Genomic DNA, 26926 nt, shown 5'->3' on the forward strand with positions numbered 1-26926 from the left:
TAAAAAGTCATTGTCTTAATTCATAGACAAAATTTTGAACCCTCTTCCCGTCTCCTAGTGTAAATTTCGCTATGTGTAGCTCATCTCAAACGGAAAAATGTTGGTGTATTTTACCTGGGTTTGTGTTAGTTCCTTTATAGAGATAACGGAGGGAATTCTCAAGTTAATCAACAAAGCCTCCATTTATGCAAATTTGTCAACTAAGCAAACTCATCGTATGTCTGTTAGTCTCCTATGAGTTTCTGCAAACTTTCTATTCAGTGAGTATTACTATCTATATAATGTGCAGAATTCAGTGTTCCCCACCGTTGTAATTAATTTCCCGGTTAAATCTATTTTATTTTCCATAACTTATTATATGTGACAATGTGTTTCTGCTGAGACTTAACCGAGCCACACAGGAAACGGACACAGGGGACCCACGAAGCACTGTGTGTTCATCTTTTTACCCATGCACTCCACAATTCACCAAATGATACAACACTCAACTCCATTCAGCCAACAAAGTAAACCGTGCCTCCAGTTTTAGCAGCATAGTCCCCAATGAGGACAACAAACGCCGGAGGCACAGGGGCGACCGTGCCTGATCAGTTAGCAGCTGATGCTCTCACATGGGGCGGGAACTTCGATCACTGAAAGCCGCGTTCCCCCTTGTCGATCTAAACTAATCAACCCACTATCAATACTCAACCCCATTCCTCCTCCATTCAACAATGACCGATCAGCCCGCATTAATCAGCACTGATCAACTCCCACTCCATTCACTCCTCAACCAATCAATCATTACAACACAATAACAATCACACATGATTATTCACACGCTGCAACCCCATTCCTTTCGCTCTCTCAAACACTCCGTTTCCTTATTCTCAAACATGCTGCTGCCTCTCTCCTATGCCTGTACAACCGTGCCTGTTCTCTGCCTCCACCAGCAAAACTACACCACGTCATTCTGTAGGCACTTCCGCCATCAGGAACTCCACACCCGCTACTCTCTAGTTGCCTTCTTTGCTCACATCACAGATACACGCACGCGCATCCTCGTCCATCTTGACCCCGCCTATACAATCAACATCCGGGGTATGTCAGCCGGAGAATCTAACACCGTTTCTCGATTAGCGCTTTTCGCTACTTTACCCGACGGACTTAAAATATAATTTAGTTCGTTATTATTTAACTTGTTGCATAGTTCATGCTAAATGGCTAACTGCTTTAGCATCACACAACCTGTCTGTTTGCATAGTTACTCGCCATCCGCACAGGGCGCATAATCGCGTATATTGACTGTTCGATATGTCTACGCTTAAACCATTTTTTCAGTATGACCCAGATCGTTACTAATAAGGCAATTAGGATAGGGTTTATCACCCCCATCGCCACCAAAAATCTCCCAGACTGGAGCAGAACATCTGTTGTAAGGACCGGTTCAATAACCACTACCCTCGTTCCGTTGCTAATCGCTTCTTTTAAAAGGGGAATCTCTATTATGACATGGCAAAAATACTGTCCGCTGTGCCCGTATCTAACATTTGATAACGTGTAATTAGAAGTAATTACACCCGCCTCCCCTTGACTCTGCTTCACAGAGTTGTTATACACTTCAGTGGAAAGTCTGTGTTGGCAGTATCCTGGAGTTCCCTCTCTGTTAAAACACCAATTTACCCTAACTTTACGCTCGGCTTTAAAACTACATCCCAGAGTAAAATACGACCCAAACGGAATTTTCACCTCCCCCGACGGATTATCCAGAATATGCAGTGTAGGATCTGACATAGATATGATCGTTACTATTAGCAACAGCAGAATTGAGCGTTTCTGCCACATTTCTATTTTTAGCATATCAGAGGCGATCTGTCATACTCCTATTCCTCCTAATTTTGTTTGAGTTCTAATTTATATGGCTAAACAGGGCATTCAAATTATTTTATTTAAACTCGCTCCGGTTTCTATCAAAAATCTCAAAGTTCACTGTCAATAGTACAGTATTTCTCAATGAACCTATTCTCAACTCTCTATAACCACATCAAAGGTCGCCACAAGAGCCACGCTTGCCGCAGCCGCTTCCTTCTGAGAACACTACACCCGCTGTTATATGTCCCTTCAAGAACAACTTACTTTCACTTCTAATGTCTTCCTATAATACAATGAAGCGCCGGGAGAATCAGTAGTTCTATTAATGAAAACTCTATATCCATCCAATTTGAAAGTTCGACTATTTTGCAGTAAAACCTCTCTATTGAATGTGTTTCAAAATAGCCGATTACCGTGGCATTCTCGCAATGAATAATACTCCACACATGCCACCCTGTTATTGTGGTTTCTAAAACTCCCCCTATTTTAATAAAAATTATCAAGGCAGGCATATAAAATCACTTCACCCCCGTCAATTGTCAGTTTTACTCTGACAAGGCGTCCCTTGTCAGAATCGAACTGTCACTTTGAGCCCAACTGCACTCCCTCTCCAAATCCAGGAGTGTGGCTAATTACACAATTTATTTATCCCTCTATGTTATACAGAAAATGTACTTCAATCTCCCTGCGGTTTTGATCCTAAATCTAACGAGTTTTTTCCTCGTTCATCTTGCTTCAGTCCAGACACACAAGCAATGGAATCCTATTGTCTATACCAGGACTATTATCGGACTATCGGACTATCGGATTATCGGACTATCGGACCTTCGGACTATCGGACCTTCGGACCTTCGGACTGTCGGACCTTCGGACTGTCGGACCTTCGGACTGTCGGACCTTCGGACTGTCGGACCTTCGGACTGTCTCAGTTCCACCCTCTCTACAATCCTGTTTTCCCCTAGATCCCGGAACGATATATCTAAATACTATGAGGTATAGGAAATACTTATAAAATTAAACTTAGAAGAATTTAAAAAAAAATTATTTTCTGACACTACTGTAAGGAACAAATTATTTTGACTCAATCGTTCTACTCTTTGTACTATTCTATTTCCCCCTAGATTTTGGCACAATATATCTTCTGTTATGAGGTATGTGAAATAATTATTAAAAATAAATTTGGATGAATTCTAAATTTTAATAAAATTTTATTTTTATGAGTGTAGACGCCACGCCGTACTCTAAGAGAGGAGTCTTGGGCCTTTTCACAGATGCCAGCTCCCGTCAAGGGATTCCCACCGTAGGGTATAAGCCACCGGTATGTACTGGTCAGAATCTGTTATTTCGGCTAGACTCCTAACTTAAGGTATCCAAGTGTGTGTGTGTGTGCTAAACTACTCACTCTACACACAGCAGCGTGCCAAATTTCACTTTCACATTCAAAAAAAAACTTATGTCGTCATTTTTAAATGTACTCTCCTATTACCCCACATTCTCGCGCTTTAGGAAAAACAGCTCTAAATATTATCCTCTTTAAGAAATAATTACTAAGCACAGCTATTTATTTCTCCTGCCAGAGTTGTTTAGTTATCTTCCAGCTTCTGAGGACCTCTTCTGTGCCCTCCCTGGTCAAACCCTGCAACCTCTGGGCTTGACACACGCCAGTAATGAAAGTGATTTTGAGTCGCAATGCTCAGAACCTTAGTGTTCAATCAAGAAGCTTCTAGTGAGTTTACTGGTTACTGGCCGAGTTTCACACTTTGTTTCATACCTCGGTAACCAGCTCTCACCGCTCGATTGTATAGGGTTTTAGAACCATCCAGAAATGCTTTCCAGGATGTTCTCCCAAACACTGTGACCGTGCAACACCGATAGTCACTCGTTAGCGTGTGCTAACAGTTCTTTTAAATATCACTTTCAATTACACACAGTTTCAGAGTCAGTGCTAACTTAGAGCACTATCAACAGACTTCTGAAATCCCTCCACAGTAATTGGTTAGACAAATACAGTTTTACAGATTATCAGAAAAACGTTTCTAGTGCTTGATCATCTTCCAAGCCCTTAGCCAGGTCAAACCCCCACACTTTCCCGTGAAACTGTCCCTATGTCCCTAGCGTTTGATTGTCTTTCAAGCCCGTAGCTTGGTCAAACCCCCGCGCTATCCTGGAACTATTCCTAGTGTTTGATTGTCTTTCAAGCCCGTAGCTTGGTCAAACCCCCGCACTATCCCTGGAATATTAGGCTATTACTCCTACTCAGTTAGGTAAAAATGTCCTATATATAATTTATTCTCCAGACTTAATGTCGGCAATTCACATTCCTACCTTCAATCTCAACCTCTGAACATCAGATCTCTTGATTTACATATCCAAAAGTGCAGAATTCAATAATAGGCTCCGCTTACCTTATACGAGGTGGCCACCTTATTAAGATCTGATGTCCAGCGGCTGGACAGAAGTCCCTCCTACACAGAAAACGTCGGGGTCACCAACTATTAGAAATTAGCAAAGTTGACCAATCAATTAGATGGAAAAAGGATTGCAATCAAAGATGACTCAATTTCCCGTGTTCGTTAATTCTGGTGGAGAGTGAAAGTGAAAAGAGAACAAACGACAACAAGTCTTGGACTGAAGTTCAGGTCTCCTCCAATGAAGAAGCAATCTTTATTTCATCAAGCAGTGGTTTATATACAATCAAATTAGAGGCTGGATCTTAATAGGGGAGTTTCCATGTGTGGGTATGCAGATTGCCAATTTCGCTATTCTCATTGGGTGCTTATCTTCCTGGGGGGTGTGCAAACAGGTGGCTCAAACTGTGTACGTGCACATACATACATATGCACACAGAACGTCCTGCGCACACACATACACGCACACACTCAGAGAACATCCTGTGCACACACCTACACACACACATTCAGCATCTCATACGTCACAGGCGTCAGCTCTCAAAATGCATATCATGCGTCACAGGCGTATAACTAAACTAGTGGAAAAACCCTGTGGTTAAACCATGCATGCTTAACCTCTGTTCTTTATGTCTTCATGGGGACTAAAAGACGGCACCTTAACCACAACGCCTTTACTGAGACGGGAGACGACGCAACACCTCTTAACCACAATAGGCATGGAAATAAACGTCCATCTTACTTTTAGATAACTGAACTGTCGACACTTTTGTGTGTGACCTCAGCAGAAATGTCAAATGGGGACAGGGGACCTGTCTGCAAACCATTTTCCCCTCCTGCTTTTATGAGGAGGAACTTTGACCTTAAGGAAACTTGGATCAATTCCAACAATAGGTAGGTAGGTTATATAGGTTTTCTTGTTTTAATAATAATAATAACAAGACTTAATGTGTAACGTTTCCTCCGTGGTATCGAAAATGGTAGTGAGTGAGTGAACTCTGAGAGAGTTAATGTCAATTCTGCTAATAAATACATAATACCTGCTTCTTGCCTTTTAGGGGTATTTTTTTCTCTTCAGTTACACAGATATCGTGATGTATCGTAGGTTCAATTTCTTCCAATATATCGATTATCGCAGAATCGCTGTATCGTGATAATATCGTTATCGAGGGCCAAGTATCGTGACCATATCGTATCGTGAGTTACTCCACGATTCCCACCCCTAATTGGTAAGTGGTTGAAGTCTAGCTGAATTAACTTGCCCTCCCTGATGATCCTTTCTGCCCAGGTTCTGAACCTGTTCCTGGCTCTCCTTCTGAGCTCATTCAGCGCCGACAACCTGGCGGCGACTGACGACGACATGGAGATGAACAACCTGCAGATTGCCGTGGGCCGGATCCAGCGGGGTATCGCTTTTGTCAAGTCCATGGTGCGACAGTTCCTCCAGAGCCTGTGCTTTGGTGGGGGCGCTAAAGGCTCCAGTCTGCCTGAGGAGAGCAAGCCCCTGGATGAGCTGCACAGCAACGGCAAAGGCAACTCCAACCACATCTCCAACCACACCTCAGTGGAGATCATCAAAGACCCCAGCGGGGTGTACATGAAGGAGGGCAACGGGCGGCCAGGAGGAGGGCTGGTGGTCGGGGTGGGAGTTGGTGAACGGAAGTACTCCATGGAAGAATGTGACTACATGTCATTCATTCATAACCCGACCCTCACAGTAACGGTGCCCATCGCTGTGGGCGAGTCGGACTTTGAGAACCTTAACACAGAGGATTTCAGCAGCGACTCGTCGGACGTGGAAGGCAGCAAGGAGGTAAGACCAAAGATGACTCACTCCCCTGGCAGTTAGAAGGACACAGGGGACCTATTATGTTAATTTCCACCTCTATCATAGCTCTGCATGATTCATAGTTCAAGAAACTCCTTCCTTTATCTGTCTCTTTATGCAGCCCCTCAGTTCAGCCTCTGCCTGAAACGCTCCGTTTGAGTTGTTTAGGCTAGCTGACAGCTACTGTGAAAAAGAGTGGAACACATACGTAGGGCCCTATCCTCGTACGGCGCTATCGTTTGCGCACCTCTTATGCTATCTTCCCTGGGTCTTAAGCTATCGTCTGCCTCCACCATCCAGTTTTGCGCTGGAATCTAAGCGCAGACACAGGTGTAGGCGTGGCCCAGGCGTGTCCGTGCGCCTCTTAGCCTATTATCTGCTTCCCGCAAGTGTTGGGTGTTAGAAAAAAGGGCCTTTGGTGCTCTCAATTTTAACGCCACCTATAAGCAGGTCTTCGCGCAAAAAACCCCACTACGCCAGGCATACACCTGAGCGCACACAGTATTCTCAGTGCGCAGTGCAGGAAATCCTCGCTTGGATTACGCACGGCATGGATGTCACTCTCTCTCCAACACCTCGCGCGCGCACACTGTTCCCTCCTCAGAATGCCACGTTGATTTTCAACTATAGCCTACATTGCAGAACAAACACACCTTGATTTAAAAATGAGAATTTGTCATGGTTTTAATAGGCTACATAATTCCCGACCCTACAGGTTCATCCTCCAATTCTCTCCCTCTCTCCTCCCTCTCTCGTTCTCTCCCCTCTCTCTCTCTCTCCCCCTCTCTTGCTTCCCTCTCTCTGTCTCTCTCTCTCACTCTGTCCCTCTGCTTGCCCACGGCACTCAGCAAGAAAGAAGCTGCTGTCACAGACGTGACTGTGGCTTTTAAGGGGAGTGGATTGGACATGAGCTCACACGTGTGAATACTGTTTTGGGCATAAATACGCCTATACTGTATGGAGGTTTGCATGAGATGACGCCAAGCGCAGCGGCCCGACACGCCCACAATTAGGGCTTTGTGTGGCGTTATTCCAGCGCAAAACGGGCGCTAACGCAAAATTACTGCCTTTGTGACGATAGAGCCCATAGTGTCAAACAAACGTTAATATCTCAAAAACTATACATCACAGCCCTTATATGTTGGCATTGTGAGTGAAAGCAGAAGTAGTTGAATGGTTTGATGTATAATATATGTATGTAGTGTCAAAGTTGTGTAAACTGTCAGTTTTAAAATGTGTGAATTTTGTAAAAGGTGCAGCCTGTAAAGTCTGGTAGAGTGAATTGTGACTCACTCAAGGCTGGCTCCATAGGATCCCATTGGTTGGGTATGGATTTGAACAGTGCAGGTTTGCTGGAGCAGTTTGCTGACTATATATAAGGCAATCAGGGTCTGTCTGACATCGTTCAACTGTCGTAACGTCTCGTTCAGAGCAGTCTAAGGCCCAGTTTACACGGCAAAGCTCCCTGCATAAAACAGCAAACCTTTTTTGCGTTAGTGTCTTGCTTTTACATGGCAATGGCGTTCTTGGCACATGAAAAGGCAATGGGGGTAACTATCACATATGTTTAGCTCATTATTTGAAACTTTGGCCAAGTCACTATGAACATCCAACATTGCAACAGTATTATACTGTATGACACAAAATATGGAAAAGCATACATAGGTCCCCTTTAAATTTGATTAGGGCCACCATCCAGATGTCAAGAAAAATGCAAGCAAAGCAAACCTTTTCAGGCCCTTTCAGACAGTCAATCAGTTTGAAAATATAAAATGCAGGCCATTTATATCTGTGCTGACTCATTTGTACACTATGCGTCATGCTATGCTATTGAGGGAATCGTCTGTAGTTTTTCTTCCCCCTGTTCGAAAGGGCAAGACAATAACCAGGCATGACAAATAACTCCATTTTGTCTTGGGCCTATATGTAGCAGGTTCAGTTTCTATATGTACTCCTCATTGCTGTGTGTGTCAGTGTCTCTGTGTTACATGGTTGACTTAACAGACAGGCCAGTAAATGCTCTTCACTATTACACACACCTGTTGAAGATATTGCTTAATTCAGCGTTCCAGCCTTTTGGAGGAAGTGAAGTGTATGCCCATTGCCCATGTAAATGTCCTGTATTAAAATAATGCTAATGAAACGACAAACTAGTTATTTGAGATTTAGTGAGGTGAGGAAATTTAAAACTAGCTTCAGATATTGCTGAGTAACAGTGTATCAAAATGAATTCCCAGTGTAAGCCAGAACCAAAATGAACAACTCTATACCACTAACTAATTTAAACAAAACTATTAACACAACAAAATCAAATTCTTTATAATTTTACACACATTATACTCAGGAAATTTTAATTCATATTCTTCCAGAGCAAAAGCCAGGGTTTGCTGTAAGTGTTGCCATGCTGACAGAACTTTGGGAATGCGCCCCCCGGTGGTACCAACCTGCCACTGTGGGCGTGGTGCCAATTCCTTTCCGATTCAAAACAACCCTGGCTGGAGTCTATTTCTAGCCATGACACCACTTGCTCCAAATATGGACCGGGCAATGCTGCCTCGATCACGTCACTGCTGATCTTCACACCCTGTAGCCAAGGGCTGGGCATTTCTTTTTAGCAGTGAAGCAGCCATTCTAGGAATGTTCTGTCTAGGTAACAGATCTTGAATGTTTTGCACCTACTGCCTATTGGTTGTGGGGGTTCCTTGAAGCAAATAAGAGATATTAATAAAAAACGAGCTATGCATTTATTGTGTGTCAGGGAGAGTAGGGGTGTCCACAACAAGTACCGCCGAGATAACATATTTTTGTAGGCCAAGCCAGAAGTCCCTGGACTTCCAGTTCTTTCATCTCAAAGGGATTTTTGGATTGGGATTTTGGTTAAATGTCTGAAATAAGGTCTGTGGTTAGCAAAAGTTTATAAAACGGCAAACTTCGTGTTCAGCAAGAATTACTTCACAAATGAGCACAACGTTTATGACTTTTGAAGCATAAATGTGATCTTTAAGTCATAAAAGTGGTCCTCATTTTGTGAAGATCATCTTTCCTGAAGACGAAGTTAGCAGTTTCATACACTTTTATTAAACACAGACCTTATTGGAGCCATTTAAATGAAATCTCCATGCAAAAATCCCATTGCCTTTTAGACGAGGGAACCGGAAGTGCCAACATCCAGCTCTTCCGGACTCATTCCTGCGGTACTCCATAGCGTCCCACTGTATTGCCTGAGGAATGTACTGTACTTTGCAGGCTATCTAGATTGGAGTTTGTGTTGTCTGTGGCTAACCTGTTCCCCCCACTGTGCCTTGTGGCTGACGAGTGAAAGGAGACATGAGGTTGTATCCTGGCTTTTGGTGTGTACAGTATGACTTACTTTCTTTAACCCCCCATTTGTTATTGCAGCTGTGTGACAGACGCTCTCAAGGTTTTCAATGAAAGGAGAATTGTAAGACCACTTTATTGTACCATAGCACTAACCATGAGGACTGCCTATGCCATTTACAGACAAACAACATGTTTTTCTCATACTTTCAATGGATTGCCCGTTTTCGTTTTTTGCCTGGTCCACCCTCCGACCCCCTCTCCCACCCCTTGCTTTATATCCCCCCTCCCTCCCCCTACAGCAGCACACTCAATGCTGTAATCTTTGAGTTCTCCCTCTGCCCCTTCATGATCTATCTTCAAGCATCAGGCTGTATTGCCGTTACAAGCCATTAGGAATGAGCGACACCACCTTTTCCATTGATAGACAAACTCATCGAACATGTTCTTTGCTTTTGATCTCATTGCTTGGTTTTGGGACTTGATTGGCATCTTGAGAATGAATGGAGAGAGGTAGAAGTGGAGGAGGACGAGGAAAAACAGAGAGATGGAATGGATGAATGAATTTTGCTGGAGCTTGATCAAATTCATTTGTCTGGTTCATAGCCCGCATGCATACACACACACACACATCACATACTTGTCCCTTTTCTGTCATACTTGAGTAGCCTAATAGTGGAATGATGAAAGATTTGATCATTACAGAATCATTTCCAAAGGAGATGTTTTCAAATTATGATGAATGAATACAAATAGATTACACATGGCAAATTATATTAAATCAGATTTAGTTTGTCATGATGCAGTATTTGCACTATTCTAAATCTGGCACAATTCTATAATTTCAATCTAATTACTAGGGATGCACGATATATCAGCAATCATATCGGTATCGGCCGATGTTAGTCATTTTTTTAATATATCACATCGGTCCGATGTTGCAATGTTATCGGTATTGGCCAAAATCTTCACAAAGGAAACAATGCGGTAAATCTACGATTTATGGTCTTTTCCAAATGTTTTGGCAATAACGAAATGCATTACTTTTTCAAATTCACAGTGTTTACATGTGGTTTTCAGTTTGTACAAAATTGGATTATAATAGAAATCTGTTTTTATACAGATCATATTGACAATCGGTAAATATCGGTTATCGGCCAAAGCAGCAATGTTAATATCGGTTATCGGTATTGGCCAGAAAATTTCATATCGGTGCATCCCTATTAATTACGTTTTTTTTCCTCCTTCAAATGTGAGTAGACTTACAAAATTTAAACCTGATGATGTTACACTATATTATGGAGAAACTCAATATTTGAGTAGGCCTCAGCCTATATCTTTTACGTGCCTGTGTGGTGTGTGTGTGTGGTCCTTATCCAGAAGAGGTAAATGGGTCACGTACTGAGGGAGAGAAAGAAGGCAAGCGGGAGGGAAACACCTTCCCGGAAAAGTATGTACATGCGAGCAGCATGCTTCCATCATTCCCATGCCGTATTAGCTGGGTCCCACGGCAATCAGAGCTGCTGCACTGTCTAGGATGACATGTTCCTGTTCTCCACACACCAGACATGAGCCCACATACTAGGGCCATATGAAATCCATTGATTTATTTTTTCCCAATTCCGTTTTATTTCCCCCCCAAATTAAATTTTTTCCATTTTCATTTTAAGTTAGGGGCTCGGATCGATTTTTTGCATTTGATTAATGACTTGGCTCTCTCAGACAGCCTCTTCAACATGTTTCTCAAAGTGACAACCAAGTTGTGAGGTGACATAAGGGTCCCACGCAAGACCGACCCCCCTCTCAAAACACCCCAATCAAAAATGGAATTATTTCTCAAGGCCTATTTTACAATTATGAAATCATGTATTTAGGTTACTACAATAATTAGGCTTACTTTTACTTCCAAATGCGTGATTCCGTACATTTTTTCTGCATTGTGGAAATCATATGGCCCTACACACAACACCATGTTTGCCCAAGGAAAAACAGACAGGAAGCTTCACAATACCAAACCGTAGACAAAAGTTTGACTCTATGCAGATGATGTTTCTATGTACACAACTGCAAAAAAGGAGAGCTCCCTACATTTTAGGATTTCAGAAGAGGTATGAGTGATGCCAGGGTTCAAAATTCTGTTGTTGGCAGGGGGACCGAGTAAAACCAGCTCAACGCACAGAAGCAACACTTGTCATAACCATGTGTTTTGCGTATCGTTGAGAAGACTGATGAGAATCATTGAGTACCACACTTAGTCCTGTATGTTTTCTGGGTATGCATGAGTGCTAATTCAACATCTTTTACACACGGGAACAAAACAGCCAGACCACATGCTGTCTTATAAACAGTGCACAGTACTGGTTTTTGCTGGTAAGCTAATGTGGTTACCCGTCTACTTCAACACAAACAGAAGAAGCTTGTACACTGCTTTCAAGGAATGGAAATAACGTGTTTTCATGTCATTGTGGAAAATGTTCAGCAGTTTTTTGGTGGGTGGGTTATAGGTTGGAGGGTTGGGAAATTTTATAAAAGCAATTTTAGAAATGGGATCATTTCTAGACAACTTTTCAATTGATCTTGGGTCATTTTTCAATAGACATGAAAATACTTTTGCACATGTTCTGCTTGGTACTATTTCAGGCTTGGATTGACACTGCACTGGAATACTGCATGCACTCTTCCTCAAACTGAGCTCACATCAAACGTACCCACAGTGCATTTCTGTAAGGCCCATCTCCCCATGCCATGTGTTGCCACGTCATCTGATTTGAGCTACCAGATCAAACTAATATCAAAGCCTGTCGGTACATTTGATCGATGCTGCATGTGATGATGAAAATGACGATGACTTTAATGAGCCCAACTCTGTGAGCTATTACAGTGCCTAGTCTCCAGACTAAGATATTTACAGTGGTGGCACTGGAGTACATGTGAATGGAGAGACAATAATAACCAGCTCAGAAGGTTGGCTCCTGTAACGACTGGACTCCTGTGCTTTCAGGCATTTCAGTGTAACTTTGTCCTCTTCCTCCTCCTCATTCCATGCAGAAGCTAGATGTGGAGCCCCAGCAGCACCTCAGCTCCTCGGAGGGGAGCACAGTGGATATCCGGCCCCCAGGAGAAGGGGTGGATGGGTCAGTGGAGCTGGAGCCTGAGGAGTCGCTGGACCCAGAGGCCTGCTTCACCGAGGGTGAGGGGGATGCGAGGGTGCTACGCAGAGAGGATGCTAGGAAGGAAACGGGGGAGAGCGTGTGAGGTGTGAGGTGAAATGTTTCCGCACACAGTAGCCTACTTTTCAAGACGTAAAGGAAATCGAGTTAACTGCTCGCACTTAGCACCGCTCTGTTAAACCCAACACTACGCAACAGTGAATACAATTGCTTAGTAGGACAGAAATAAAAGGAGTCTGTGAGATTCTCTCGGTTTGTAATGTAAAATGACATTGTGTCTGACACACCTCCACCACAATTTTGAATTGGGAAATGCCTCTGCAGGCACTCATGGAGGTGGAATAAATAAATGAAAAGCTTGTGGAGGAGGCAGGAGCCTCATGGCGTAACATTTAACAGGAACGGAGGGCCAAGTGGAAAGTTAAACACTGGTACAATAAAGGAACAAGCTCAAACCTTTTACACCATGCCCCCCCCTTCCTTCCCAGCTACTATTCCTACCGAGCCCTCGAATCCGGACTCTCTACCACCTTCCTATCCCTTCCTATCCGCTATTCTTCCCAGGCTACGGCCCTTTAACCACTAAACGTCCAATTTGTTCATTTACATTTACATTCCAGGCATTTAGTTGGCACCCTTATCCAGAGCAACTTACTTTGCAGTGTAACAGCGGAATAAGCTTCAATTCAAAGCTTCATAGATCGCCAAAATTACAAACAACCAATAGACCCCTTATACAGCTGTCAACTTTGGAGCCGTGAGCCCAGCATTGACAGACACAGAGAACTGTGTTTTGGATCTTGAAAGGATGCGCCTTCCCGGTGGTTTTTGGTGGTGCTAAACCAACATCAAGTTTAAAGCAAAGTACCAATGCCCAGCCCATGCCCAGTACCAGCCCCGCTGTCAGGACTGCTCTGTGCTCATCTGCAACACACAGTTAGATTTTAGTTTTAAAATGCAGTTCTCGGCTTACTACAACAGCTTATCGCCTAGTGATAAGCAATGTTATGCATCGAAATTAACGTTGGTTAATGGGATATGTCTTACAGACCCATACGCACTGGCGCTGTCAATTGGCCAAGCCTAGAGTGGCCAGCGATACATATCGTGCATTCCTTTATAACTGGGGATAGCGTAGATAATTATTCTGTAACTTGCAAAGATATATTGTTATGTTGATAATGCACACAACTCAATAATGACATTATGTAACGTTACTTGGTCGTTAACTAACCGAGCGATGTGGCTGAGCAGCCTACAGCTTCAGGCAGCTTACCTGATCATGAAATGAGCACTACAAAGTCGGGCATTTTAATGATGTCCTCGTTCCAATCAGTTCAACTCAATAATGACATTATTTAACGTTACTTGGTTGTTAACTAACCGAGCGATGTGGCTGTTACTAGCAGCCTACAGCTACAGCTTAGCCTACCTGATATGAAATGAGTGAGCACTGCAAAGTCGGGCATTTTTAACGATTTCCTCTTTCGGCTTGCAACCAAAGACACCTACGGTTAGCATTAAAAGCAGTATGAGTTGACGGGATTCGGTAAAACTTTAGTCCTTGCTTTGTTGATAGTGTAACAGACTGTTCAGTATTGTGTTGTGTTCTATTGCGTGTGTGCGAGGCTGTGTATGTTCCCTCGAGTTGCCGTAGAACAGGATATGTGAGGAGAAGCTTGTTATAACGTTACAGCCTGGCTGTATCGTTTATTATTTTATTAACCAAGTGTGAATAGGCGGACCCGAATACTCTGCTACAATAGCTTTCAGATTCTGGCATCGCACTGCACAACACGAAGACATGTCTTGCTCGAATAGTTTTCCAGCCACTGAAAAACTACTTGCCAGGGCTGCGCGGAGTCTGTCTTTCTGCCTCCGTCTTGCGCATCGACGCTGCGTGATGTCAGTGTGACGTAGTCATATAAGGGGTCTATAAGGAGTAAACAATGGTCAGACCCACAAAGCCCAGACAACAGATGCCAATAGATGTGTTGTTAGAATGTTTATGTATGACAGAGAAGTGCCAGGTCATGAACCCTGAGTCAGAGGAGAGGTAGAAAGGGTTTGTTCTGATTTAATCATAGATAGATAGATACAGTATAACTTTATTTGTCGATATTTGTTTTCACAGTCAGTACTGTACATGCTTCAGAACATAGATGCTCCCACCATACAGATGCATAAACACATACCATTGACCCCCACCTCCCCCCACCAGTATCCCAGTACATAATGACACAAGCACAAGGTAAGTAAGGTCTGGATCTATACAAGGTCAACGGGGAAGTTTGTTCAGAGATATAGAAGAATGTACAAAACCTTTGGCAAAACGTGCTTTTCTTCATTTCAGTGACCTGTATCTATGGCCTGATGGCGGTGTAGTGTGAAGTGTGGGTCGAGTGGGTGATCGGTGGTGTTCACTATTGCAAGTACGAAGCGTGTAATGGCACTATCATTCATGTCTGACAGGTTGGGTGTGGGGGAGTGGATGATTTTGGAGGCAACATGAGTGAACTTGATGAGTTTGTTTTGGCTGGTGATAGTCAACATGAGTGAACTTGATGAGTTTGTTTTGGCTGGTGATAGTCAACATGAGTGAACTTGATGAGTTTGTTTTGGCTGGTGATAGTCAACATGAGTGAACTTGATGAGTTTGTTTTGGCTGGTGATAATCAACATGAGTGAACTTGATGAGTTTGTTTTGGCTGGTGATAATCAACATGAGTGAACTTGATGAGTTTGTTTTGGCTGGTGATAGTCAACATGAGTGAACTTGATGAGTTTGTTTTGGCTGGTGATAATCAACATGAGTGAACTTGATGAGTTTGTTTTGGCTGGTGATAATCAACATGAGTGAACTTGATGAGTTTGTTTTGGCTGGTGATAATCAACATGAGTGAACTTGATGAGTTTGTTTTGGCTGGTGATAATCAACATGAGTGAACTTGATGAGTTTGTTTTGGCTGGTGATAGTCAACATGAGTGAACTTGATGAGTTTGTTTTGGCTGGTGATAATCAACATGAGTGAACTTGATGAGTTTGTTTTGGCTGGTGATAGTCAACATGAGTGAACTTGATGAGTTTGTTTTGGCTGGTGATAACCAACATGAGTGAACTTGATGAGTTTGTTTTGGCTGGTGATAATCAACATGAGTGAACTTGATGAGTTTGTTTTGGCTGGTGATAATCAACATGAGTGAACTTGATGAGTTTGTTTTGGCTGGTGATAGTCAACATGAGTGAACTTGATGAGTTTGTTTTGGCTGGTGATAATCAACATGAGTGAACTTGATGAGTTTGTTTTGGCTGGTGATAGTCAACATGAGTGAACTTGATGAGTTTGTTTTGGCTGGTGATAATCAACATGAGTGAACTTGATGAGTTTGTTTTGGCTGGTGATAGTCAACATGAGTGAACTTGATGAGTTTGTTTTGGCTGGTGATAGTCAACATGAGTGAACTTGATGAGTTTGTTTTGGCTGGTGATAGTCAACATGAGTGAACTTGATGAGTTTGTTTTGGCTGGTGATAATCAACATGAGTGAACTTGATGAGTTTGTTTTGGCTGGTGATAGTCAACATGAGTGAACTTGATGAGTTTGTTTTGGCTGGTGATAATCAACATGAGTGAACTTGATGAGTTTGTTTTGGCTGGTGATAATCAACATGAGTGAACTTGATGAGTTTGTTTTGGCTGGTGATAATCAACATGAGTGAACTTGATGAGTTTGTTTTGGCTGGTGATAATCAACATGAGTGAACTTGATGAGTTTGTTTTGGCTGGTGATAGTCAACATGAGTGAACTTGATGAGTTTGTTTTGGCTGGTGATAGTCAACATGAGTGAACTTGATGAGTTTGTTTTGGCTGGTGATAATCAACATGAGTGAACTTGATGAGTTTGTTTTGGCTGGTGATAATCAACATGAGTGAACTTGATGAGTTTGTTTTGGCTGGTGATAGTCAACATGAGTGAACTTGATGAGTTTGTTTTGGCTGGTGATAGTCAACATGAGTGAACTTGATGAGTTTGTTTTGGCTGGTGATAGTCAACATGAGTGAACTTGATGAGTTTGTTTTGGCTGGTGATAATCAACATGAGTGAACTTGATGAGTTTGTTTTGGCTGGTGATAGTCAACATGAGTGAACTTGATGAGTTTGTTTTGGCTGGTGATAATCAACATGAGTGAACTTGATGAGTTTGTTTTGGCTGGTGATAGTCAACATGAGTGAACTTGATGAGTTTGTTTTGGCTCGTGATAATCAACATGAGTGAACTTGATGAGTTTGTTTTGGCTGGTGATAGTCAACATGAGTGAACTTGATGAGTTTGTTTTGGCTGGTGATAGTCAACATGAGTGAACTTGATGAGTTTGTTTTGGCTGGTGATAATCAACATGAGTGAACTTGATGAGTTTGTTTTGGCTGGTGATAGGCAACATGAGTGAACTTGATGAGTTTGTTTTGGCTGGTGATAATCAACATGAGTGAACTTGATGAGTTTGTTTTGGCTGGTGATAATCAACATGAGTGAACTTGATTAGTTTGTTTTGGCTGGTGATAGTCAACATGAGTGAACTTGATGAGTTTGTTTTGGCTGGTGATAATCAACATGAGTGAACTTGATGAGTTTGTTTTGGCTGGTGATAATCAACATGAGTGAACTTGATGAGTTTGTTTTGGCTGGTGATAATCAACATGAGTGAACTTGATGAGTTTGTTTTGGCTGGTGATAATCAACATGAGTGAACTTGATGAGTTTGTTTTGGCTGGTGATAATCAACATGAGTGAACTTGATGAGTTTGTTTTGGCTGGTGATAATCAACATGAGTGAACTTGATGAGTTTGTTTTGGCTGGTGATAATCAACATGAGTGAACTTGATGAGTTTGTTTTGGCTGGTGATAGTCAACATGAGTGAACTTGATGAGTTTGTTTTGGCTGGTGATAATCAACATGAGTGAACTTGATGAGTTTGTTTTGGCTGGTGATAATCAACATGAGTGAACTTGATGAGTTTGTTTTGGCTGGTGATAGTCAACATGAGTGAACTTGATGAGTTTGTTTTGGCTGGTGATAATCAACATGAGTGAACTTGATGAGTTTGTTTTGGCTGGTGATAATCAACATGAGTGAACTTGATGAGTTTGTTTTGGCTGGTGATAGTCAACATGAGTGAACTTGATGAGTTTGTTTTGGCTGGTGATAATCAACATGAGTGAACTTGATGAGTTTGTTTTGGCTGGTGATAATCAACATGAGTGAACTTGATGAGTTTGTTTTGGCTGGTGATAGTCAACATGAGTGAACTTGATGAGTTTGTTTTGGCTGGTGATAGTCAACATGAGTGAACTTGATGAGTTTGTTTTGGCTGGTGATAATCAACATGAGTGAACTTGATGAGTTTGTTTTGGCTGGTGATAATCAACATGAGTGAACTTGATGAGTTTGTTTTGGCTGGTGATAGTCAACATGAGTGAACTTGATGAGTTTGTTTTGGCTGGTGATAGTCAACATGGTGTAGAAGCAGGGGGAACAGTACAGAAGGATGGGTTCAATTATGCGATAGTAGTAACAAGAGGTGGAGGCAACAGAAAACGCTCTGAGTTTGCGGATGACGTGGAGTCATACGCAAACTTGACTCAGGGTGACGTGGACATGGATCCAGGGTGAACTTTATTGATTCCAGTCTTTGCCTCTGCCTTCCTCTGTCTTTGTGTCGGGTTCCTCTCTCCTCACATGTCCCCGTGCCTCCAGGCTGTGTGAGCAGGTTCCAGTGCTGCCAGGTGAACATGGACGAGGGCCGGTGGAAGACCTGGTGGAACCTCAGGAAAACCTGCTTTATCATCGTGGAACACAACTGGTTTGAGTCCTTCATCATATTCATGATCCTGCTCAGCAGTGGAGCACTGGTGAGTGAGAGTGAGTCAGTCAGTGAGTGAGTGAGTCAGTGAGTCAGTGAGTCAGTGAGTGAGTGAGAAAGTCTCTAAAAGTATTAAAATTAGTTAGGGGTGTATTTAACTCTTCATTCTCTCTGTGCAGGCCTTCGAGGACATTTACATCGAGCAGAGGAGGACCGTGAAAACAGTGCTGGAGTATGCAGACAAAGTCTTCACTTATGTCTTCATCCTGGAGATGCTGCTGAAGTGGGTCGCCTATGGCTTTGTCAAGTACTTCACCAACGCCTGGTGCTGGCTGGACTTTCTCATTGTAGACGTATGTATCAAGTTAGCTGTATGGATTCATATTTCAGAGATGTATGTATCAAGTTAGCTGTATGGATTCATATTTCAGAGACGTATGTATCAAGTTAGCTGTATGGATTCATATTTCAGAGACGTATGTATCAAGTTAGCTGTATGGATTCATATTTCAGCAATCTGCCGTAATGACAACATAAAAATAGAGCTTCCAATCTAAGATGATTGGCTAATTATTACCTCCGCCAAGGAGGTTATGTTTTCGGTGCCGTTTGTCAGTCAGTCAGTCAGTCAGTCAGTCAGTCAGTCTGTCTGTCTGTCTGTCAGTCAGTCTGTCTGTCTGTCTGTCTGTCTGTCTGTCTGTCTGTCTGTTAGCAGGAGTATGAATATACTACTGGACTGATTTCCATTAAACTTGGTGGAAGGGTGTAGCATGGGCCCAGGAAGAAGCCATTAAATTTGGGCACAGGACCCGATGTGATTCGGGTCAAGGAAGGGGAGGGACTAGGCAAAAGGGGAGGTAACTAGCGATAGGAAGGTCGTAGAGAGTCAGGATTCGACTTGAGGGGTGGGTAAAGGGCAAGCCCCCAGCAATAGCGCTGGGCTGTGAAGCAATTTGAACATGGTGGCGAAGCTCTGTATTGCAAGTCACGTGACGCCATGCAGCCCAAAAAGGAAAATTCCCATCCACTTGCATGGGGACCCCGGCAGCTGTTAAACCCAGTGGATTTTTTTCCGGGTGTCACTCAAAGTATAAAACGACTCTTTTAATTATCAACTAATTTTTTATGGAGCATTTTTTCTTCAGAAGCCACTAAGAGCCGTATACGGGGGTATTTTCTTCTTGTAATACAATCCATGGGTGGGAGGGGTGGGAGACATCATGGAATACGTCATGGCACACATGCGCACTTCGCCTTGGACCGCATGGTCAGGATGTAAAACCAGGAAGAAAAAGCCCCCATGATGGCTTCATGCGCCAGTGAGCAACCTCCGTCCGAATGCATGGGTGGGCGTGGCACGTCCCCTATCCAGTTCTTTTAATACATCCATGGCAAAGGGAAAGGCTAGTGGGATGTGGGTGGGTATCAAGGAAGGGGCGGGGTTAGGGATAAGAAGGTAATTTGCGCTGCTTCTCAATGCCCTCTGTAGGAAGGAAGCATCCTGCCAAGAAATTAACCTTAACATTGAGAAACCGCTAGAGAGTCAGGATTCAAGGGGTGGGTAGGGGGAGTGACTAGGGTAATGTGGGTGGTAGGAGGGGGCATGATCAGTAAGGGGCGGGGCTAGTGAATAGGGGTCATAGCTAGGGAGGTCGTAGAGAGTCGGGATTTGAGGGGTGCATAGGGAGAGTGGCTAGCTGGATGTGTTGGGGGGGGGGGGGGGAGGGAAGGGGCAGGGCTAGTGAAAAGGGGCCATAGCTAGGGATAGCCAGGTTGTAGAGGGGCGGGGTTCAAGGGGTGGGTAGGGGGAGTGGCTGGGGGTTGTGCGTGGGTCACTCAGGGTTCAGGTTCCAATCAGCCTCTCAACATTTGCATATCATAGCAGACCAGAGCATTGGACTTGGCGGAGGTCTGGACTCTCTGAGTGCACCTCTAGTTTTGAAGTGTGAATATCTGCTGTAGCCATCTTGTAACACTGGCAACTTTGTTCATGCCTCACCTTTTGCCCTGGTTGTCTCCATCACTGTCTTCTGTCAGGTGTCCTTGGTGAGCCTGGTAGCCAACGCTATGGGCTACTCTGAGCTGACCGCCATTAAATCTCTGCGGACGCTGCGAGCTCTGCGGCCCCTGAGGGCCCTGTCACGCTTTGAGGGCATGAGGGTAAGGGCAGCTGCCAAAACACCCAAACACAACCGCTTGTAGCATAATTATTATTATTATAATTATTATTATTATTAGTGGGCAAGCTGAAAGCTGGCATGGTCAAATTGTAAACACTTTAAAAAACCCGCCTTCTACTGAATTCAACTTGATAACCTTGCATACTGAAGAAGCAAGCATACTTCCTGCTGCTTTCAGCTAGCCCACCCATTTTCTCATGGAGTTGTACTTTTCTAGTCTTGTTCTTTTTATTTGACCTCTCTCTGTAAAGCTAGAGAGACAGTTTATTTAGTGACCTGTTGTCCTCAGATGTGAAGTGTTGGAGGGAATTGGTCTTGTGGGTCTTGTTGTATAATCTTCAATGTCAACTCTGACATCTTGTTGCAGACAAAAACAACAAAATATATTTTTAAAGCTCTGAGGCGGCTGACTGATAGAATCCATGCTGATTCCTAGCTCTAGATTGATCATTTTCCCTTGTGATCCAGAGCTATATTTCTTCTATCTGCATGACTTTCTTCGCATTGTGTCAATGGATTGTGTATATAGCTGTTCTCAGCATTGTTTTCTGACATTGCTTGTGTGCTGCCTTTGACCTGTAATTCTTTTCTTTGTTGTGTGTCTTTTTTCATTTACAGTCAAACAAAATGTTGTGACTTCATCCCGCCTCTCTAAGGTTTTTTTCTGTTTTGCTTTTTTACCTCTCAAATGTTAACTTTTACACCTATCCATCTTCTTCTTTCCAACTGTCATGTTGTTAAATTCTTTGTAGATATGTATGCTGTGAAGAGCTTTACGTGTGCTGAAAATCACATATTGAATGTACGTGTAGTTTTGACTAATATACTGTTAATACACTGTTCATTATTCCAGCCCAAATAACATCACCCTTGGCTCTTGTTCCCTAAGCCATAGCTTTACATTTTGGTTAAAGAGCTCCATAAAATCTGGTGTCCACATGTCATGTAAACATGTCATGTAAACGCTAAGTGATTAGATGATTGTTAATGGCCACTTATCCAAAACCCAAAAGCCATTATAATTTGGCAAACAAGGATCTGCGGCTGCCAAACAGAAGGATGCTGATTGGGCCGTGTGCTTCCCCCTCCCCAGGTTGTGGTGAACGCGCTGCTCGGGGCCATCCCCTCCATCATGAACGTGCTTCTGGTCTGCCTCATCTTTTGGCTCATCTTCAGCATCATGGGCGTCAACCTGTTCGCGGGGAAGTACTACCACTGTGTCAACACCACCACCAACGAGATCCTCCCCGTCAGTGTCGTCAACAACATGACTGAATGCCTGGCCTTGGCAGTCAATGACACCGCCCGCTGGAAGAACGTCAAGATAAACTTTGACAACGTCGGCGCCGGCTATCTGGCTCTGTTGCAAGTGGTGAGTGTAATTTAAGTCAGTGATTCTCAAACTCTTTCATATCAAGGACCCCTAATTTAGTCTATTTTAGGGCCAAATGTCTGGCCCTAAAATCTGTCAGACCCAAATGTGAGAATGTTGATGAGAATTGCCCACGCACAACCAGTGGAATGATCAGGTGCTGGTCGGTTGCATGAAAAATAAAGAATCAAACTCAAAATAATACCACAGCACACTGGAATGACTTTACTGCGAACATTGTGATTTATTTGGCGAACAACGCATTTCGCAATCACGTTGTTCGACAAATAAATGTATAAATAAATAAATATATATATATATTTATACAGTATGTATATATATATACTGTATACTGATTACATACACACACACATATGTGGCCTACGATCCTGTTAGACATATTAACAACCTTATTGAGTTTGTTCTTGTTAGCTATTGACAGTGAGAAAAACCAAGAGAATACTCTCTATAAATTAACAGTAAAAAATAATCATTATGTGTCTGTCCACTCTAAACTGCCGGAGCATCCGCAGGAAGTATAATCGTTGTAATCCTTGCCTGTAAATGACACCTGTGTTTGAATCCCATGACAGTTTTCTATCAATTAATATCCGTAGGTATTTGTATTCATTTACAACTTCAATGCGGTCACCATCAATAACTGCCTGTTGATGTTTTCCTCCTTTTGCTCTGAAATGAAAAATAATTTATTTGGTTTTCTTGGTGTCCACACATCTATGGCATCTCTATGGTGACCTTAACACCGATTCCTAACTGGACGCGATGCAAACGAGCGAGCGGTCGAACATCAGATTGTTTAAATTTTTCTAAGTGAAGCTGTCCTGACTTGCTCCGTGCATCAGCGAACAGGCTGGGCGACATGTCGCTGAATTGAAAAAAACGCTCGCCTTGGCTCTATTTCTACTCCACCTTCAACATAGGGGCGTTTCTGGACGCGAGGGTCGTCCTGCTTCCCAGTATTGGACATCGCTTGTATCTGGACAATTATTGTCTCTTTTACACCAGAGCTCGCTGTATGTTAGGAAGAGGAATAAGGCAATAAGGCAATGGCAGACATGTCATTCTTGTTGTACAGTAGCGCAACTGTCTCCCATAGCCAGAAACAAGAAAGAGGAGTTTGTCCCGCCCCTTAATCTCTGATGTCATATTGATGCCCCCCAACTATTACAAAAGACGGAGCAGATGACCTTGGAAATACCTTTAATTGTTTTTTGGAAGTAAAGGTATTTTCTAATCATTTGGAGCTGATAGCACTACTACAATAAAATCCTCACTTGTCTTGGTGGTAAAAGCTCAGGCAAACTTTGTCTTAGTAATGTATTGTATTGTAACAGCCTCCTTCCTATTCAATGTCAGTGGAGAAGCTGCAGGCTTTGCGTGATTATGACACAGCAGATTAAACCTAGTCTCTCTGGCTTCTACCTTTGGGAGAGAGTTGCTGATGCACATCATTACTGATTGGACCACCCTATTCCCCTTTGGCTTTGCTAATCTTACAAATGATGTTGTCTCTTTTATGCTTTTTTATGCCAAATGGGTCAAGCACACCTCAAACCATGTCATACTTTCTGAATGATAGGCATTTTGTGGGGGAGTGACAAAGTAGAGAGTAGTGGAGAGTGTTTTTATGAAGATTTTAAGAGCTGTTGACATCTTGCAACTTAGTCATCATCATAGATTAGCATTTCATATATCTAGGAGAGCCCTTCACATGTCGCTGCTACACATTGTTGGCAATGAGCCAAAGTAGGTCGAAAATCAGTTTTGCAGGTATTTTTAGATTTTGAGTGGTTTGGTTACTTTCCTCTCTGTAGTACATCATGGTGAATAATTTTTTCATCCTATTATAAAAGGGAGCATGTGGGCAGTGTTTGTTTGTTTGTCTATCTGTTTGAATTTCTGTGCCGGCCACAGCTATGCCGTTTTACCTGCGATCGGGCTGAAACTTTTAGGGCAAAGAGCACATGTGCGGGTGACCTGACGGAGCTGGATTTTTTAATTAGGGCAGATGGGCAGATTAATTGCCCTAATTGCCCTAAGGCTGAGGCTATAGTTCAGTGATGATGTCATCAGTGATGATGTCATCAGTGATGTCAGCAGTCTGAGGCTATATAAGTGATGGGAGTATAAGTACGTAGAATCAGGCAGGAACCAGATGGAGACGATGGCTTCCGCCCCAGTGGTCATCAGTGATGTCATAAGAGCAAGTGAGCCCGCACAGCGGGCGAGCTGCAGGGTGGTCAAGTGAGCCCGCACAGCGGTCAAGCTGCAGGGTGGTCAAGTGAGCCCGCACAGCGGGCGAGCTGCAGGGTGGTCAAGTGAGCCCGCACAGCAGGCGAGCTGCAGGGTGGTCAAGTGAGCCCGCACAGCGGTCAAGCTGCAGGGTGGTCAAGGGAGCAAATGAGCCCTCACAGCGGTCAAGCTGTCGGGCGGGCGAGGCCGCACAGCGGCCAAGCTGTGTATGCAAGCTGCAGGTCCAGCTTGGCGAGCTGCAGGGCGGGCGAGGCCACGCAGCGGGCAAGCCTAGGAATCGACCTAGTACAACAAAAGGGAAAGTATTTATTTTTATCGTTTTGGTGGAATGCTACTGTAGAAAATGGAATTTTGTGGAATGTTTAAAGCCATTTTTCTCATGTTTTACACATAACAGATTTAAATACTCTTAACCTTTGATCTGAGAGAGCTATCTCAGTCATTCAAAAATATATGCTTAGGGGAGAGTTTCTAATTTACGGAAATATGGGGGAAAATCACCATGTGAAGGGTTTTTGCAGGCCACCACACTATGCACAGCGTTACACATGACACATAATGTCAAAGTTGGACCAAAATAACTCTCCAATCGTCTAAATGAGGGCCAAGCAGTGGTGCTTGACTGTTGAGAAAAACAGATAAAGGTTGTCAGTCCTCCATCCCCGGAGACTGAATGACAGTCTTCTCTCGTCTGCTCCTAGGCAACGTTTAAGGGTTGGATGGACATCATGTACGCAGCTGTGGACTCGCGCAATGTAAGTCTCTCTGCTTAACCTAGGGGTTTGTAAATGAGCATTTAGAAGCAGAAAAATACACTTTGCATCGAAGTCTTATTGCACATGATCTCAACATCAGTGTAAGAGAAAATAAATGTTTTGGGAAACAAGTAGTCCAAGGTTTTTTTTTTGTCCTTTTTTTTGTCCTTTTTTTTTTTTTTTTTTTTTACAGATTATGAAAGGGCAGATTGCAAGCTTTCAAATGATGTCTCATACATTGAAATCTCAAAATAGTTGAAGAAGATATGCACAAGCCTATTTTGCTAACAAATTATAAGTAGTGTATGTAGTGATCCTAAAACTGGTGTTTGTTATATTGAAGGCATTATTCAACATCTCTAAACTTACATACCGTAATCAGATTTTTCTGTCTCCAAAAAACAACCTTTGATCTTGATTTGTGTTGTTTTACAGTTGCCTACTTGTTATCCCTTTTACCAGACTGTCTAACAAATATGAATGCTGCTTTTCAGCTCTTTAATTTCACATAGCAGGTTGACGTACACAAATGTTTCAGTTAGGAAAGTTAACAGTGTGATTCTCTTGTGTGGTTGCTGTAGTTGGAGGACCAGCCCGAGTACGAAGTCAACCTGTACATGTACCTCTACTTTGTCATCTTCATCATCTTTGGCTCCTTCTTCACACTGAACCTCTTCATCGGTGTCATCATCGACAACTTCAATCAGCAGAAGAAAAAGATGAGTAGCCTTTAGTAATATTCACACTCAGTCAGACGGCATTTTAGACACAAAAATATGATCTACAGGCACTCATTGGCTAGTAATTACCAAGTGTCTCAGTAGGAACGTAGATCTAGGATAATAACAAGCCTGAACCATTCACAATCAACTGAAAGCCATAGCTTATCCTAGCTAATCACATCTATTCTACGAGACCTGGCAATCAATAATCAGACTGCTGGGAATTCAACTGATCACCCTAAAACATGAATGAATAAAGGAGAGAGAAAAAACATTGTTATAGACCACACATGGGCAAAATACAGCCCGCGGGCCGCATGCGTGTGTGGCCCGCGATGGAATTGCATTTTTTTTTTTTTTTTTTTTTTTTTACAGTGCACCTGAACGCAACATGCAAGATACCCGCTGAATAGGTGTCCAAATGTTCATGTCCTTCTGGCCAATACTCCACTTCTGTTATAGCATTTCAGTCTGGAATATGGAATATCTTTCAATAATCTTTATGACTAAAAGGCTACATTGAAGTAGACATTTAAATAATTAACTCATTGGTTTTGGATTTATTTAGCTTCAAGAGTGCATTTTTGTTCGTGTGACCCTCAACACAGGCTTTGATCATCCCTGGCCACTTACTGATACTTATGCTTAAAGCAGCTACGAGCAAGATTTCCGATTGTTATTAAACAGTCTAAATTTAATATCAATGCATCACATCTTACCTCTAATAGTAGACGAGACCAACGCAGAGTAGTCTCGCTTGAACCCCGAGTGAATCGGCCAGTGTTAGTCTCTCTGTGGCCAGGGCAGATCAGGAAGTGAAATGAAACGGTTTGCAGCAGCCACTTCGCCCATAACCACAAAATAACTTCCAAAAAACCTGTTAGAATATAACGAGAGATGTTCGCGAGAGTATGCATGGCGTTCTCCTTGTTTATGGTATGTTGCTAGGCAGCGCGAACGGGGGAATGCAGGCAGCTGCGTTTCACTTCCGGGTTTCACTTCCGGGTTTAGCCGGTCCGGCGGTAAGGAGAGAGAGAGAGAGAGCCCCCTGTTGACGCGAGTTTAGACAGACACAGACTTAAGAGAGCAATCTCAGATTCACACGGCTTTGGTCTCAGCTACTATTATAGGTAAGATGTGATGCATCAATATTGTAATTATACTGTTTAATAACAATCGAAA

General features: G+C 42.9%; 1 protein-coding gene across 4 annotated transcripts in view; it reads left to right on the forward strand.

Annotated features, from left to right (window-relative positions):
• LOC310772869 (sodium channel protein type 2 subunit alpha-like) overlaps positions 1–26926 on the forward strand; it is a gene marked incomplete at both ends in the record, with an annotated part of 73170 nt that overhangs the window by 38673 nt on the left and 7571 nt on the right. For all 4 annotated transcript variants that reach the window (XM_083632809.1, XM_083632808.1, XM_083632811.1 and 1 more), the window contains 8 exons: positions 5548–6072; positions 12454–12595; positions 18336–18490; positions 18621–18794; positions 20479–20601; positions 21715–21993; positions 24969–25022; positions 25604–25745. In XM_083632809.1, the coding sequence (XP_083488935.1) occupies positions 5548–6072; positions 12454–12595; positions 18336–18490; positions 18621–18794; positions 20479–20601; positions 21715–21993; positions 24969–25022; positions 25604–25745 (1594 nt within the window). The remainder of the gene's footprint in view (positions 1–5547; positions 6073–12453; positions 12596–18335; positions 18491–18620; positions 18795–20478; positions 20602–21714; positions 21994–24968; positions 25023–25603; positions 25746–26926) is intronic.

This window comes from Poromitra crassiceps (assembly GCF_964638095.1).
Source record: "Poromitra crassiceps genome assembly, chromosome: 3".
In the NCBI taxonomy this organism is placed as follows: Eukaryota; Metazoa; Chordata; class Actinopteri; order Beryciformes; family Melamphaidae; genus Poromitra; species Poromitra crassiceps.